The sequence below is a fragment of the Atta colombica genome, unplaced genomic scaffold (assembly GCF_001594045.1).
Source record: "Atta colombica isolate Treedump-2 unplaced genomic scaffold, Acol1.0 scaffold52, whole genome shotgun sequence".
In the NCBI taxonomy this organism is placed as follows: domain Eukaryota; kingdom Metazoa; phylum Arthropoda; class Insecta; order Hymenoptera; family Formicidae; genus Atta; species Atta colombica.
Genome location: NW_017259542.1, coordinates 518,449 through 537,777, shown reverse-complemented (window position 1 = coordinate 537,777; position 19,329 = coordinate 518,449). Strand labels below are relative to the sequence as shown.

Genomic DNA, 19,329 nt, shown 5'->3' with positions numbered 1-19,329 from the left:
ATTCTAGTTAACCGATAACGCTTAACAAAGTTGTTATGAGATTAGTTAACTGCGAAATTAGTTATGGCGATTTGTTATACTTGAAAATAGATATCTACAGCTGTACAAATTCATTGTTAAGATATTAGGTATAGTAAAAAGAAATCCATTATTTTTCCATTCAATTTCATGCAAAAATAATGGATTTCTTTTTACTATACCTAATATCTTAACAATGAATTTGTACAGCTGTAGATATCTATTTTCAAGTATAACAAATCGCCATAACTAATTTCGCAGTTAACTAATCTCATAACAACTTTGTTAAGCGTTATCGGTTAACTAGAATTGGAAGATCTGCATGTGATTGAGAATATTAGCATAATAATTGCGGTTTTTCTGGCGTATGCGATGCGCTAGGTTGCTGAAGTATTCACAGTTCTCGTTTCTATTGATATATAGTAACATGAAAAGCGTAATAGAAATATTCATATGTGATTTTCTCAGGTGTGCCACGGGCGAGGCTTGGCCAAACATTATGTTGTCCTGCGTAAAGGGCCGTCCCTGTCATCCAAAAGCCGAGAAGTCCGAACAGGACGGTTGCGGTTCCAACATTGCCTATGCTTATTTCGTGTCGTTCATCTTCTTCTGCTCATTCATCATGCTGAATCTCTTCGTCGCCGTCATCATGGACAACTTTGATTATCTCACGCGGGACTCGTCGATTCTGGGCGCACATCATCTCGACGAATTTGTGCGGATCTGGACTGAATATGATCCAAATGCCACTGGCAAGATCCACTACACGGAGATATATGATATGCTAAAGAATATAGATCCGCCGTTGGGGTTTGGCAACAAGTGCCCAAATCGATTTGCATACAAGAAGCTCATCAGAATGAATATGCCAGTGGACAGTGATGGCAAGGCGAATTTCACAACAACATTGTTCGCCCTCATTCGCGAGAATCTCAGCATAAAAATGCGATGCGGTGAGTCCATAGAAATTTATGTGGCGTAGAAAAGGGAAATGGTTACTATCATTTTGCAGAAAACAGTTGTTGAGTAATGTAATTTTTCTCAATTCTTGTATCTTTCATGTGTAATGAAGTCGAAGATATTTTAAGAAACACATCTTTCATTCTTATGAAAATATTTTCTAACATTACATCATAGCATTACCAGAAAATAATATATTTCAAATATATACCTTATAAAGATTATACGTTTTGCGGATTTCCTCTGTGTCCAGATTCTTGGAATGCCAACATTTCGTGAACCTTTGCAGTCCACTTCATCAGGGCGAAGAGCAGCCTGATACTGAACTGTTCCTCCGATCCTTTTATATTACGCTACTTGGAGTGGTGGAGAGAAAGAAGAGAATCCTTATCAAAGAATGCATTCATTTCACTAAGTTACAAATAGTCCAGATTTCCCATAAAACCTTTAAAATCCATCCTATCATTGCGGCATGATATCTAAAGATCGTATTACATACGAACAAATGAAGACTCACGCACAATCCTGTGAAAGAAACAGAAATATATAAATCTCTCACAAAAATCCACAACTCTCTCTACGTCTTAACGTCGAAAATTTATCCAACAAAGACCTATCTCAAGATATTATATCTGGGCTTGCCAAAGGCCCTAACTTCGCAATGGCACCTAGAAAAATTCCAAAGGAAGAGATTATTAGCCAAATAGAGTCAACCATCTACCGACTCCCATCAGAACAAGCAGATAATATCTGCAGACAAATAACCAATATTCTTTCCAGAGCTAAATCCATCAAACATCACTAGACAAGAGCGATTGATCCTCCAAGACCTGAACAGGGATACAGACATCGTGCTTCCAGCCAATAAACACGACAGTAATCATGGACACATCAGACTATAAGAAAAAGATGAAGAACCTTCTCTCAAACAAAGCATACAAAAAGATTGACAAAGAACCAACTAATACAATTGCATAGAACATCTAGATCTTGGTGGAAAAAAGTAACATTCCAGTAAAATCAAATCAACATTAGAATGTACAAATTCTCTCTTACTAAGACTATACGGGCTTCCAAAAGTTATACAAACCAAATATCCCCTCAGATCGATTATCAGCATCATACACTCCCCAACATACAATTTATCCCGCTTCCTAACACAAACACTATAACCCCTCACTGGAAAATCCGAATCACACATAACTAACTGAACGGATTTCATATAAAAGATCCAAAAAATCCGACTATGTCCTGTAGACCTGCTTGTAAGTTTCTACGTAGAATCTCTTTTCACACAAGTCCCAATAAAAGACTCATTAAATATAATAAAGACCTCACATGAAGTCCTCTCCGATTTCATCCCGCTAATAGAGCATTGCTTAATAAACAATTACTTCTCCTATAACAACCAATTTTATAAACAAGCTTTAGAAGCGGCAATGGGATCTCTTATTTCTCCTGTAATCGTCAACATCTTCATGGAGCATTTTGAGAAAGAGATCCTTAGAAAAACACTTAAAAAACCAGAAGTTTAGTTCCGTTATGTAGACGACACATTCGTGATATGGAGACACGGCAGACCCGAACTCCGTAAATTTCTTATTTTCCTTAATAAACAATATCCAAATATTCACTTCACTATAGACATAGAGGAAAACGGAAAACTTCCCTACATGTTCTTGTCTAAGAAATCTGATGATTAGGTTATCAAATGTACAGAAAACCAACACACACAGGTAGATATCTACATGCCGAGTCGCACCACAAAACAGTCTGCAATCAATTCACTTGTACATAGAGCTTTCACCATCTCTGACAAAGAACATCTATAGACAGAACTCAACCATTTAAAATTAGTCTTACAGGAAAACGGACACGACAAAAAAGACATAATCAAAACAATCAATATGCAAACATGCAAACAAGACGGTCTCTGACAACAAGACGAAAAGATCCTACCTATTCTTCTATATGTCAAAGGAACAACAAATCGAATTGGCAGGATATTAAACACAATATCCGAATCTTTAAATCATCCAAAACAATAGAACAAATCTTAAGAAATCCCAAAGATCTTAAGAAATCTCAACTCGAAATATACAAAATATTTTGTTCCTGCGGGCAAGTATACATTGGAGAAATTGGGAGAATAGTCAACTTACGGATAAAAGAATATCAATGTGATATCAGGCTAAAACACTTCACACAATCAGCATTATCAGAACACAACATCGAAACAAAACATCAAATATTATTTGATAAAACAATCGCAATAACAACATTACATCATACTTTCCAAGAAAGACAAGCAAATAGAGATACAAAAACAACAATCTAACAGAGATAATGGCTACAACAAAAATAAAATATGAAAAACTATTCTTCCGTTATTGAACTGACTAATTTTCCCCATCTTTTCCCTCCATAATTTTCTTCTTTCTCCCCATCACTCCAATAAGTAGCGTAATATAAAAGGAACGGCCCAGAGGAACAACTCAGTATAAGACTGCTCCTCGCCTTGATGAAATGGATTGCAAGGTTCATGAAACGTTGGCATTCCAAGAATGGATCTGGACACGGAGGAAACCCGCGAAACGCATAATCTTTACATAGAAAGCACCCGTGGAAGTCTCAAGAATATATTTTAAATACCTTATTATACATTTGTTTCTTATTTTTTACGTTTTTTTACGTTTTGTTTTTTATACTACTAATTAATCATACAAATAGTCCAATTCTTCATTTTGTTCCAGCCGATGAAATGAATCAAGCCAATGAAGAACTGCGAGACACGATCAGAAATATTTGGCCTTTGCAAGCGAAAAAGATGTTGGATCTTTTGCTACCTAGAAATGAAGGTAAAACTTGCTTTTCGCTATTCACAACAAGACATATTTTGCAATATCTAATGATTGCAATTTCTTCCAGAATTGGGTAGAAACAAGCTCACTGTGGGTAAAATATACGTCTGCCTTCTGATACTCGAAAATTGGAGATCGACAAAGTTCAGTCAGTTAAAGCCTACCGAACAGGTGAGTCTCTCTTTTTTCTTCTCAAATTAATTATATATTTTTTATGAGAACGATAGCAAGTCCTAAAGGTGCATTTCTAGTATTAAGTTTCTTTAGTGGTCTTTCATTTACGATTTTTTTTTGAATTATATTCGATTTTCTTGTTTCCCGTTAAACAAGTTTGTGAAATGAAAGTACAGTATAAATCGATATAAATAAATCGGTATAAATAAATATTTATTAAATAAATGATTCTATCTTGATTATTTAAACTATCATTGCAAAAGAAACGAATTGAAAAATCGAAATGGAGGATATCAATTAAGAATGAAATGAATGATTGCCGTTGGTTTCCTCGTGATAGGACAGCTCGCGAATGAACTTGAATAGAGTATTTTCTGAAAGTCTCATGTAGTCTTGGTCACTCAAAACTTTATATCATCATGAAATTTTCGAGTACAGATGGAAAAATCTCTAAAAGATAGATATACTTGAATTAATTTAAATTTATTAGATTCTGCTAAATATTTAAATTGTAGTCGTCTTACGAATAAATAATAATATCTTACGAAAAAGATTTATATCAAATTTTTACTGGAAAATAAATCTAATTATACATATATAAAGGAATTAACGTTAGAGAAAAAAATAACGTTCAAGAAGAAAATAATGCCTTTCTATTTGTGTGATCCAATTAAAAATGGACAGAAACAACAAACTGTTTAGTCAAATTATTTATGCACAATTGTTCTCTCTATTTATATTAGCTAAGTCAATGTTTGTAGAAACAATTAGATGTGATAGTACTTATATTGTATCTCAAAATTTATGCAAATAATTAATATAGATTATCTGCTTTTGCTCCATCGATTGCTATTAATATGTTTTAAATAATTTATTAATATAAATTACTTTTAAGATCGATGTTGAATTGAAAAAAGTTATATTTATATCAATAAAAGAATTTAATTTAATCAATCGATAAATCGAATGGATAAATATTTGTATATCGTAGTAAGCCTGAAAATACTGAATAGATTTCAATTAGATTATTAGATAACAAAGAACATAATATTTATTATTTTTTAATTGAGTATCTCTACAACAAAATAATTACGAATTTTTAAGTAAATCGATTAATGACATCTAAAGAATAGCAGTTAACAGTAATAATTAATTTGCACACAGTAATAAATAATTGATTGAATTATTTTTTTAAATATATTCAAACCAGAAGGATGTTCACATATTTTTCAATCATCTCCTTGTGTCTTTTCTCTTTATTTTCCAGAACGATAACGATCTTATCTTAACACTGTTTTGTTTTTTTTGATTGTACAATTTATATTTTTAAATTTTAATCACATCCGATTCGCATTAATGCATTAATTGCAAAAATTTCTTCGATTTCTTTATCAATATTTAATTCTAATATTTTCATAAAAATATTACTACTTTAAAAAAAGAAATGAATCTTTTGCAGCATATAATTCATTTTTTTCTAAAATAACATATTTCACAGTCCAATTTTTTTTACTTCACTCTTCACTCACACTTATCCAGAGGCACACGATGAATGCAAAAAAAATGCATCGCGCATATGCGAAGTGTTTCAAGTGTTAATGATTTACACGAATTATTTTTCTTTTTCTTTAAGATAAATAAATAATCTTTTATATATTTTGATAACTTTTTTATCTCTTTGATATTTTAAATAATAAAATATGTACATGAAACACATTGCGCGAAATAACTCGTAAATTAATTTTTATTTTTTATTTATAATAAAATTAATGCGCCTCTGGTATGTCTTTTTTCTATTTTACACTGCATACAATTTTTTTTTCCTCGTTATGAGTGTATACAATTACTTTCGACTTTTCTTTTGTAAAGTTTTCTTATGTAAAGTAGCCTTTTATTTAACACTAACATAATCATATACACATTATCAAAGATGAAACAGTTTGTCATCAATATAATCATATAAAATCATTATCGATATCAAGTATATTTAATAAGTTGAGTGTGCACATGATAAAACTGTAGAATTATATTTTTAAATTAATTTTTAACTTCAAAATAAGTTTCTATTGCTATGGCTGCGTTCGCTTTGCCGCTCACAGCGCTTATGAATATTAATTGTCTTTGTTTAATATTTACTAAACAACAAGAGTGAAACAACGCTTAAAGCGTTGTGAACGCAAAAGCGAGCATAACCTATATTATATATATATATTTATAAATCTCAAAGGGAAGATGATCTCTTCTCCATAACTTTCCGCGCGTGAGCGGCTCTCGCAGTGATATATATGATTGTAATACGTTGTCAGAGTTGTTTGTTTAGTCGTATTGTTGCCGACGTGAGTAACACATTGCTACATACGCACGTGTTCGCGCGTGTAGAATCGGCTCTTCGTCGATCGGCAATACCGGTATAGCTATGTGTAAGTAAATGATCTTATAGAGCTCCATTTCTTGAGTCTATTTAGAGGGAGAAGTAGCCAGTGAGATAATCGATTCTCGAATGTATATAATATTGTATATTCATATATACAGCTTTTGCCTCAATCTACGATAAATGTCTCTTAGACTTATACACTCTTTTTTTGCCAAATCTCTTTTCTGATTAATTAAACGTTTGGCAATATCCAATTTTTTAGAGCGTATAGATACTTCTTTTTCATTCTACTGAATTGTCCATTTTGCTCACGAAGAGATATTTTGACAAATATCTCTTCTTTATTTAGTTCAATACAAACTTTTTAAAATAGAAATTGGAATCACATTGCTCTAAACATTTCAACTTCGCTCTCATTACAAATTTCAAATAATATAAAATTTCTAATAATAAAAGATTATTAGTTATTATTGAACTATTGATGGAATAATGGATACCTAATTATATATATAATAGTAATTATATATATAATAGTAATAAAATTATCTAAAAGTCATAATTAATTTTATTATTAGAAAATTTTTGCATTGTATTGTTTATACACAGATATTGCCTCACTTGATCTTAATAAGAAAACAGATTCAAGATCATCTAATATCTAAACAAGTAATTTCAGACGCTGTGAAGATTTGATACTTGAAGTTTGTCGTTTGTTTTCTCTTAGATGCTAGATAATCCTAAAAATATTTTTTTCTTACGGTGCGAAATTAATGCGGCAGCTGATGATAACGCTCCTGCTAGCTGTTGTCGAAAAGATTCTTTTTTTTTCTGATTTCTTATGAGTTTTATCGCAATAATGTATAGGAGATAAATAGACACTTTTTTGATCAGTGATTTCAGTAGACTCGTAGTATTGCCCAACTTATCCGATCGCTTTCTACTACTAGAACAGTTTTCCGCTTTCTACTAGAGCATTTTTCTGCTCTTTCAGTTACACGTTATACGTCATTTGACACACTTTCTATATTGTATACACATGCACACGCGTTAACGAGCACTGACACAAGATAAAGCAATCTTAAGAATCTGTGATGTAGTAAACTAAGTATCTTTCAATATAATAACAATATATTCAATTTTTGGCGAATAAGTTATCCACCAAAATCTGCAAGTATCTCTATAAATTGTTCCTGTAATTCGCGAATACGGCGAGCAATCGATGCTTACGAAAAGTATATAAACATTGATAAATACTTCGTAAACATTGGTGATCACTTTAGTGGCAAGCAATTCGTAGCAGTAGATGAAAAACGATTTATTCGCCTCTTTATTTGCATTCTAAGTGTCTTTCGATAGATGCAGCTCCTGTTTTTATAGATTTAGCAAGCACTGACATAAGCATCCGATGCAGGATATCAAAAATGATAGTTGTTAAAGCGATAAATGATAAAAGATTTATCGATTTCATGAAAATTAAAGGCTGAAATAATTGTTATTACAATATAATAATTTTGAGACATCTTATAGTGGCATGTTTCAGAGTCCTCAATCTTGGAATATATTTCTACTTAAGACCCGTTTTTTGCATACCAAGCAACCGATTTCAATTTTGTTCACAATTATTTGGCATATTTGTATGATCTTTGCGGAATGAATTATCCATGTTCTATTCACGAATATAACAATATAAAATATAATAAATTATCCGCAATAGTTCGCAATACTAAGAAAAGTTACAAAAAGAATTCTATTATTATAACGTCTAAATTGTTTAAAATAATTTATTGTTTATATATAGAACATGTGCAGAACTAAGGTAAAACATCGGGATTTGACTCGTTTGCATGCTTACTAACAATTGCATTTTTGCAGTACTATTATGTCTCTCAAAAGATTAACCGCGTTTCCTTACTAACGCATTTGTGTCCACTTATAACATTTTCATATACAAAGGAAAAAAGGGAAATGACATTTTTTTTCTTTTTTTTTATATACATAGCAGTCTCGATCAACATATGCAGGCTTTGCATATATAAAATTGCATATATAAAATTTGCCTCGCTGCAACCGTTTACGCTACTGTTTTTTGCAATTCTTGCATTCACACACGTTCTCTCGAACATATACAGTAATTCGAAATATGGAAAAATCGTAAAATAAACACAAGTAACCATCACGGCATGCCTTTTCTCTAGCATGGCCGCCTTTTTATTCTGAGAATCTTTCTCACCGTTTTTTACACTGTTGATTCTCGACTTTGAATGCTTCCGATCTTTATAAGCATCTCACATTCTACCACGATTTTTCGAAAGACCATCGATGAGAGGTAACGCTAAGAAAAAAAAGCCTGTATGTGCCTGTACATATATGTATATATAGTTTATTTATATACACATGCCAAAGAAATTAAAAAAAAAAATGAAGAAATAAAAAAGAAAAAAGAAAAGAAAGAAGTTGATCGAAACATGAGATCCCTGTTGATCAGCTCTGATAGCTAGTGTGCTTTCGCACGTTTCGTAATTTAGCCATCGGCCTTCTTCAACTGCTTGCTGAACATGGCGGCGGTAAATCACACCGGAAATAATCACGGAGCTGGAAGTAGGGCGAATAGCCTCGAACCGATGATACGACTGGCTATAGAAGCGAAGCACGAACGACATAGAGACCACACGGATGAGGAAGAAGGGGCCTTAGACGTTCTCGCAGCGGCCGAGCACAGACGTCAGCGTAGCATCAGGTATGCAGTTTTTTATCTGTTTTAAAGTAAAATGCATTAAAAAATATTACAGGAAAGATATAAGATAAAATGATATTATAAAAAATAGTTTTTTTCCCGTTTTTCCCGAAATAACTTAATTCTCTTAGTTATATTACTTTTGAAGTAAGGGAACAACATAGAAACATTGAAATTCATATATTGGGTTGTCCGGAAAGTTCATGCCGATTTTTGGTAGGTAGTGTAAGGAGGTGGTGTAAACAGGTCTAAATATATCAGAACGATTAAAAACAAATGATCCGTGAATATCATAAAAGACGGTACTTCAGACATACTTGAAAAAAAATTTGGGTTGCGATACGTTATTTTTGTCAGTTTTATACGCTTTTGAATATGGAAGAAAACAAAGTGCATTTTAGGCATTTAATGCTTTTCTTTTACCGGAAAGGTAAAAATGCCACACAAGAACTGTTTATGGCGAAGGTGCTGTAGCTGAAAGAACTGTGTGGAAGTGGTTTGCTAGGTTTAAAGCTGATGATTTCAACCTTGAAGATCAAGAACGCCCGGTAGGCTCTCCACCACAGATGAAGATCAGATTAAAACACTGATCGAGAATAACACGCTATACGACATGTAAATTAGCAGAAATGTTGAATATGTCAAAATCCACCATCCACGAGCATTTTGTGAAGGTGCTTGGCTACATAAACTGTTTTGATGTATGGATTCCCCACGATTTAACGGAGAAAAATCTGATGGATCGCATTTCCATTTGCGACTCGATCTATAAACGCAACGAGGAGACACCATTTTTGAAGCAAGTAATGACGGAGGATGAAAAATGGATCATTTACAATAATGTTGAGAGAAAAAGATCTTGGGGAAAGCGGAATGAACCACCTTTAGCCACCCCAAAAGCCGGTCTTCATCCAAAGAAGATCATGCTCTGTGTCTGGTGGGATTGGAAAGGAATCCTGTATTATGAGCTTTTACCAAACAATGAGATGATAAATTCAGAGAAGTATTGTTCCCAATTAGACGAATTGAAAACAGCAATTGAACAAAAACGTCCAGAAATAGCGAACCGGAAGGGCGTCGTGTTTCATCAGGATAATGCGCGGCCTCATGTGTTTTTGATAACTCGATAAAAGTATTGGAGCTCGGTTGGGATGTTCTACCCCATTCACCATATTCATCAGACCTCGCGCCCTCTAATTTCTATCTATTTCGATCATTCAAACAAAATTCCCTTAATGGAAAAAGCTTCAACTCTTTGGTCGAGGTAAAAAATCACTTAGAAAAGTTTTTCGCTGAAAAACCTGAGATATTCTAGAACGGAATTTTCAAGTTGTCTGAAAGATGGAGAAAGGTTGTAGAATAGAATGGCACCTATATAAGTTAATAAATGTATACTAAAATTTAAATCTTCTGCGTTTCAATTTTCCTTCAAAATCGGTACGAATTTTTCGGACAACCCAATAATTGTATCACGATTACTGGATTAATGGGTTCAAAATTGATGCTTCGTAAATTATGGGAAAGAGTTAACAATTTATTATATTGTTTAATAATGTTTAGTCTATTTATTGTCAGCATATTTCTTTGTCAATATATCAGGATAGCGATTAATTTGATTTCAGAAACAAAAAGGTGAACTAGAAGATGTCTCACCAGTATATAACTAGGCAGCAGCGGAGAGAGTAGCCAGGGAGGGGGTGGGTCTGGAGTTGTACTCGTAATTAATGGCGAGGATCACGCCCCGAGCTAGAGCCATTGCTGGCCGAGGTGCCCTCCCAGTGGGATGATCAAAACAGCTACTACCACAACTGTCACCATCACAACCAATACTACTACGATACCAATGATCAATATTATTATCATCACCAATATTATCACTATCATAACCGCCGACCACCCTCGTACTACCAACACCTACGCACTTCGCTCCTAGATCCGTTACCTTAAGGTGTCAGCTCAATCCAAGCTTAAAAGATTTTTCTTAGTTGTTCGAGAATGTCCTCCCTCTCTTGATCCTATCGGAAGTAAATTGCGATAAAAGAAATCGGAAAAGACTCTGTCCGTTCGAGATGTAGTCATATATTAATCGTGATTACGATATATTTATGTTATGATGATGTGTTAGTTCCGTAGCAAGTACAAGATATTTCTGAACCAATGCTTTTATTTCCTTGAGATTTTTGACTTTTTTTTCTGGAATTAATATTATTTTGATTTAAAAAACATTATCTGTAGTCATTTTGATTATAAAAATTGATAGATTCAGAATAATAATATATTAATTTTTCATACGATTTCAATACGATAAAGAAAACCAAGATCGGTCAAATTTTAGGTGATACAAATAGTATATTATATGTTCTTTTTTTTTTAAATCAATTTATTCCAGATATAATTGCGAGCCGATATATAATAACAGTCGGTTTCAACACAATCATTCTGAAACGCTAATAATCCTCCCTAAATTAATATAATATGAAATTAATTATATTAATTTAAATTAAAAAGAAAAAAGAAAGAAAGTAAGAAATTTAATTGATTTAAAAAAAAGAATATATATTGTATTATTTGTAGCATCCAAAATTTGATCGATCTTGATTTTCTTTCTCGTATTTGCTGTATTCACATATACAGTCGTGCTTAAAATTCTTAATATCATAATTTTTATTCTATTAAATTTATTTATTTAATATAAAAAAATAGGTTTTTGCATTAGAAATCATATTTATCACTATTTTTGTCTCTTTCTAATACAATAATATCTTATAAAATATCCTTGTCTATATGTTAAAACATTTACTAGTGATATCAGTATAATGCATAAAAATTTTAACAATTTAATAATGAAAAATTTATTAAAACTCAGAAATATCTTGTAATCGAATATAGATCACGTAGATTGTTCTATTTTATCTGAAAATAATTCTAGATTACAATTTCGTCTCTTATCGCGAATTTGCTCTGCTAAATTAGATGTGCTTATACTTAGTATTGTAATTAATTGTGTTCACCAAAAGTATTTTTAGAAAATGTGATCTTTTCCAAAAAGTTCTTGTAATGAGATTTAGATAAATGAAGTACGCTCTTAGATAAAGCCCCGTTAGACAAACCAAAAATATTTATGTTTAAATTAGATTAGAACATCTTAGATAAGCCATCCAATCGACGTTCTCTACCACAATCCGAATTTTAAATTTTCCAATCCTAAAAGGATAATTATTTAAGAAATCGCGCGGATCGAGTAGTATTGTCCGTGATGTCGTGATCATAAGCGCTCAAGACCGATTCGCAGTAGAATTAGACGAAATTTGTATTGGACAGATCATGTGCTCTTATTACTTATCAGTATTGTGTAAATTTCCTTCAGTGCTCGCTGAAAGAATCGGTCTTGGCCGAATCGATCTGGATCTCATAAGTGTTAGTGTTCCTGTAAATAATAACGACACTTAGAAAGACAATGCTCTAGAGTGAACATCACATAGAGAAATAGTTACATATGTCACCCGAAAGGTCTTAGCGACTCTTCTCATATCGATGCAGTTCATATAGAACAGTTCCCACCCCCTTGTCTCTTGCTGCTTTCGGCCTTAGGATTATCGCTGGAGCAACGAAGTAATCAACATGATCGCACAACTGTGTCGTTCTCCTCAACTGTAATGTTTTATCTTGATTCTTTATGTTCACATCCTGGTAAGTAAGGTAGCACTCTTGCGAGAGAGACTCCCATCTCGAGATACGGATATTTTCCTTTTTCCAATTAAGCAATCGGAACTTATTACCGAGTGCATGTGCATGAGTGAGACTTTTCTAATTTGCATGCCATTCAACACACACATATGTATGTATCTCTGTGTGTGAATTACTCTTATTCTGTCTTATTTCTTAATTTCTCCTGATTTTTTGCGAAGCTACATTTAACTTTGTTAGTCACAAAAGTGTACGCTAAAAATTACAAAGAGAAGCAAATCGCACGTGTTTAAGAAAGTATCGTGTTACAAAAAATAAATTTTATCCCGTGTTCTTCTCGTATAATTGATCGATATAATTATCATCATGGTATTAAATTACTGTGATATTTTGCAATAATAAAATTGGTAGCCAATGTAAAATTTTACTAATGCTATTAATTTTATTAATAAAACAATAAGTTAAATTTATTCAATTCTTATTTTCATTAATCTAAATTGCACATATTCCTCACTACATTATGAATAACATTTAATTAATCATAGGTAACTCTAACATAAATGAGCCAAATGATAACTCAAACGTGCGTCTGCTTTTAAATTCTGGAGACAAAAGGCATAATAGTGTTACGATAATTCCTTGTTCGGAACGCGCAAATCGACAGCGCGATATTGCTAAAGACAAAGAACCGACAACACCCCGACTCCCCGATTCCAAATCCGATTCTGAATTACACAGACAAACTAAGTCGAAAGTCTGTTCTCGTTTAGGAGCTGCAAGACGTCGTACCGTCCGATTCGCGTGCTGATAGCCTCGAGAGTCTTACACATCCTGGTGATGTCCTTCGTCCGCATCCCTCGGCGCTCCTCTCTAGACGTTCACGATCACCAAGTATAAGGTATTGAGTGTAGTGTATAAACAAGAAATTTCGAGAAAAAGTCGCACTGTATATATATCTTGATCAAAAAGTTCCCGGAATTCATTCAGAAAATTCGAAATACAAGTTTTATTCATCAAAAGTGATATTGTCCCCTTCAAAGTACTCCCCATCGACTGCAATGCACTCATGCCCGCGCTTGATCCAACTCTCGAAACATTTCTGGAACTCTATTATCGATATAGTCATCAAAGCTGTCTTCGATTTTTCCATTACTTCTTTTCGGCTATTAAAACGCGTTCTCCGTAATGGTTTTTTCATACTACTTATAAACGGTTGTTTTCTTTAGAGTATCACTGCCGAAACAGTTTCCCAACATCTCCAAGGTTTTCACACCATTGAATCCATTTTTAACGCAAAATTTAATACAAATTCGTTGTTGCAAATTTAATTCCATTTTTAAAACTCGAAACTTGTAAAAAAATCGAAAATACGTGCAGAGATAGATGTACTCAAGACGGCGTAACTTTTACAAATGTCAAGCTATGGTGATAAAATTTGGTGGGAATGTCAATGATAGATGTGGCAACCTAACCAAAAAAACAGAACTCAAATCAGCTGACTCAGAGCATCACCTGGTAATAATTCCGGCAACTTTTTGATCAAGGTGGTATGTATACATACACATTGCGGGCAAATTTATTCGTATACGTATGTATATGAAGTATTCCAAAGAAGGATCATTTGTAGACAGCCAATTGTAGTCCAAAATATACAGTAAAAATATTACATTTGTGTTAAAAACCGGTCCACTCAAGTTCTCGTTAAAAAAATTTTGTGTTGAATTTTTAATATATTCGAATGTTAATTAAATATGATTATGTTATTTAAATAATTTATAATAAATTAATATTTAATTTCTTAGTAAAATAACGTAATTTTGAGTAAGTGAAGGAACAACATAAAAATAATGTATTTTAAAACATAAATTCTAAAATAAGTGAACATAAAATACGTATTAATTTAACATGCCATATGCTAATTTTATTGGAAAAATATATAGTTTTAATTTGCTTATAAATTGTATCACGGTTTTTTGAGTTAACTGTACATAATATTTGTAGTAATGTATTCATTTTATGTAAAATTAACACAAAAATTTGAGTGGACTGTTTAGAACACGTGAGATGAATTAAAAATGAGATGTAACACAAATTTTTCGATTGTGTTTGAGAAACGAGAGAAATTCGAAAGTTTAACGTATTTCAAACTACAAAATGAGAATGAAAGATATATTCCAGCAAAATATTGTATAACATTAAACTCGAGGAAACTAAACTTTAGTATATTCCAACTACTGAATCAAGGACGATGAAGTTTTCGATTTTCCAATACTTGATTTTTATAAACATGACTAATGTATTAGTTATATCATTAGTAGTATCATGATTTTCTCATTCGTTGTTGTCATAATTTGCAGAAGACAATCGCCAATAATGCCTAGATCGCCATCGCCAAGGCGACAAGGTCGATACAACCATCATGGTCACGACGGACCAGGGTTTAGCGACACCGTTAGCAACGTCGTCGAGATACAAAGGCACACTCATCATCCCCATGCGTTACAATATAATCATCGGCATAGGATACGAGGTACGACGTACCGGTGATAATTCCGACCAGTGAAAGCCACGACGGTGCAACGAGTATAAATTTTTTCACTATGACAGCGAACTCTGTTTCGTGTTATTCATTCCCAAACCGGTTTCTCTATCTCATTGTCTTTTATCAGCCTGGAATACTGCGAACAGTATCCTTGTACTCTATCACCGTATCACCGATGTACCTCCATTCTCTTGGTGTTATTTCTATTATATAGTTATTACTAATTATTATTGATTATGATTATCTTCAACTGGCTTAATGATATATTTATCGTTTCAAAAGTCGAAAATAGCGCCATTATTTACGTTCTATTGCATTCTTGAAAATTATCAATTGCTAAATTTTGTAGTTAGATTACAATCTGTTTGGCGTTCAGCGGAAGCAACGAAAGAGAGTTCGTGGTCACGGTTTTATAAAAAACATGAATGTTGCTATAATGTTGATTTTACTCGAGGCAGAAAAGCTCTGTGTGATACTCGATGTAATACGTTTCTTCATTCTGTTCTGTTATTCGCCTACACAGACTATTACGACCACTGCGACTATTATGACGATGGTAATTTCTTTCACAACTCTCCTCTTGTTCATTCCCTTGTCTCCACGATGCAATTATGATATTATTACATAATCAATACGATCGTTTAGCTTTCACTGTTTCTTCGTTCCGTTTTATGAATGATATGCATTCACACGTATACTCACACACAAACACATGCAAAAGACATCACGAAATGTCAACGCAATAGAAGTTTTTAAACAATTTATATGTACAACACTAATATAGTATCAATATTCAACACGTTTTCATCAAAAACTTTTCTTTTCTGGTTGTTACTCGATGCTTTTTACATTAGAAACGCCATTATCCAGTAAATCTTTAATCAATCAAGAAAATTGACTAATCGATCGTTGTAGGTAGTATATTAGATCGTTGTTATAATATGTTAATATAATATGTTAATGTGTAATTATTTTCATAGTGTGTTCAATTCTTAAATACAATCCACAAATCTTATTTTATAAATAGTTAATGCGGGTTTAAAAGACATCATTTATATGTCACTCGTGTTTTTATACATCAGCGTGTTTAATTAGTTTGAAACTCTACTTTTTAAATAATTATATTGTTTCGTCCTTGTATCTCCTCACAATCTATTCTACTTGATACGAGTCATGATGTGAAGCAAAAACATCATCTTTAGAATTGATAAACAATTAAATGATAAACAAAAAGTCATCTGAGAATCTAAGCGGATTTTGTACGCGTTGTTCACAGCTTTTTCAATCATTAGTCGTCGCATTTCGTTAAATTATGTTCTGTAGTGTTACATGAAATTCCATATGAAATTATAATCATTATAATCGCTTAAATCAATTTCCTTCATTACCGCGTATGGGAATGTATGGGAATGTATCACGAATGAATTCATAAATGGCATTCGGGCGAAACGATATGAATAATAAAATGTTACATTGAACATAATTTAGTTTGTCTGCAAGAATTAGAAAGATAGAGAATTTTGCACACTGTTAAGATAACGCAACTGTTATAAAATTATCACGATTATTGATATATATATATATATATAATGCATCCGTAATTTAATAATTAGTATCGTAGAATGTATGCGCATGCTACGTTAGATGCCTCATAGAATTTGAACACAGTTAATATTTAAAGCACCGACATGTATTTGTATTATATTATACTGTGATTCGAATGATTTCACAGCATTACAAATATAAAATATTACAAGCATATTGCATTAATCCTCCTTCAGATTTGATAATTTCAAGATAACTAATACATATATTTGGTACTTTTTTATTAATTTTCAAAAATTATATTCCGAGTTATAATGATTAATTTCGCAAAATGTAGAAATAAGAAAAATATTACAGAAATATATTCCATTATTAAATTTTCCACTATTAAGTCTTCATTACTACACATTTAATAAATATAATTGATATTTTTCTTTGAACAAGAAATTATAATTAGTCCTAAAGGGTTAATCAATATTAATAGAGCTACATTATATTAATAGTCATTTATTCGTCAATCCTGAATCCTTTCCGATAAATCGAGCTCTTCGAATTTCGCACAAAGACCGAATAATTGAATCTAGATAAATTTAATTTCATCGTAAGTCCTTTAATTAGAAAATCGAACGATCAGTAATATTGAAAATTGGTAATATTCGAAAATTGTCCCCAATATCCGTTTCTAATGGCTTTTCAACACATGCTTACGAGTTACTTGTCGAGCAATCTTTGCGCCGTGTGTCGAAAAAGTCCCGCCGGAATTGTGCCATGCGTACACAGTACAGACAGAAGATTTTAATAAGCGTAATTATTAGGTCCACGGAGCGCGTCAATGAGTCCGGCCAGGTCGCCAAGTCCGGTTCACAGGATCGAACGTGGCCATTATGGCACGACGAATCTGGAGCAGCGTTCGAGGAGCCCGAGCCCGATAGGCAGTGGTCGTCCACGTCATCATCGCCATCATTCGCATCAACACAGCTATCCGATGCTGGTCGCAAGAAGAGGCCAAGGTCGCCGGCTGCCCCCAACGCCGAACAAGCCATCGACCCTACAGCTGAAACCGATCAATATCAACTTCCCCAAGCTGAATGCCTCGCCTACTCATGAACCGCATGGCGTGACACCGAGTGGACTGACCCATGTGGAACCTGTATTCAGTCATGTTCTACAGCATCCACATCCGCCGTCGCACATGCCACCTTCCGTGCAGTCGAGTCATCATCCGTTAAACTTCGAGCAAGCTGTTATGATCGGCCGCGGTCGTCTACTACCCAACCCGATGCCCAACAGTTACAAATCACATCCGCAATCTAAGCAAAGAGCATCTAGGTAAAAAGATTTTACCACTTCTATTTCGAATGAATTCATTTTTTATCATTATTACAATTATTTATTCTTACTATTTGTTAATTTTTGTCTACTTTTTCTTAAAATGCTTTTTTTAAGATCTCTATTCTGTAACTCTTAACGACAGTGTAGTTAAAAGTTATACAATAGAAGCTTATATTCTAAAGTTCATTGATTTTATTAGATTATGTAGTTTACAATTATCTTAATCCACACTTGTCAACACATTTTTTAAATACATAATCCACTTGGCTTGTAACTATAATAATGTTCTGATTAAACGAATCATGTTTTTGAGCAGGTCGAGGCACTCGGACAGTGACGAGAACGATTGGTGCTAGCCAAAGTGGGACCCTGGATGGTGGTCCGATAACGTGGATACCCCCAGGCGCCTCAGGATTTGTGCATGATAGTCGTCTACGTGGGGCACGCGTTGATTTCAATATGAAAATACGGAAGAATCACGATCGATGAGTCACGATTGAAGTTCCTTGAGATTTCCTTCAGATTTCGACTAGCCGAAGAACAGCTTCATGAAGGGATTGTTCCAGTTACGGTATTGCAGCGACTGAAAGAGATCTAAGTTGAAAACAAGACAAACGATTCCAGGCGAATGATGTTCGGAGCAATTTCTGATGGCTAAACATGGCGATTGAATAAAGTCAGCAAATACACATAGAAAATCGATTTCTCGCGTACAGGAGAAATCAGAGAAACTATCATATATTGATGTCGCATAAATCCGTGAACAAGAAAGAATACTTTACGAATTGATCGAGGTGCAATCAAATGACTGAGCTCGAAGATTCGATCTTGGAGCCTGAAGATCGAATCAAAAGTATCGGGAACAACGATCACTTGATGCGAAGGATTTGAAAAATGAATTTTATTTAATCGCTGTAGTCGAAGATTCTACATTGCGAACGATGTACGATGAAGATGAATCTCTCGAAATCGCTCGAAATCGCAAGCGGTTACGTCGAGAGACAAGGTGATAGGTTGCAGTGAATGATAGTGATTGATTAATTGCGGACGTGAGAGCTCGAAATCCTTCGATAATATATTCACGAGTTAATATTTCGATCTT

General features: G+C 33.4%; 1 protein-coding gene across 1 annotated transcript in view; it reads left to right on the top strand.

Moving 5' to 3' along the window:
* Positions 1-18,583, top strand: part of LOC108691768 (voltage-dependent calcium channel type A subunit alpha-1-like) — a 128,455-nt gene extending 109,872 nt beyond the window's left edge. The window contains 12 exon segments of the mRNA XM_018199671.1: positions 487-971; positions 3,732-3,836; positions 3,907-4,010; positions 8,913-9,124; positions 10,744-10,782; positions 10,784-10,857; positions 10,860-11,034; positions 11,036-11,069; positions 13,579-13,706; positions 15,166-15,338; positions 17,711-18,224; positions 18,544-18,583. Of these exon segments, the coding sequence (XP_018055160.1) occupies positions 487-971; positions 3,732-3,836; positions 3,907-4,010; positions 8,913-9,124; positions 10,744-10,782; positions 10,784-10,857; positions 10,860-11,034; positions 11,036-11,069; positions 13,579-13,706; positions 15,166-15,338; positions 17,711-18,224; positions 18,544-18,583 (2,083 nt within the window).
* Positions 18,584-19,329: the final 746 nt, after the last annotated feature.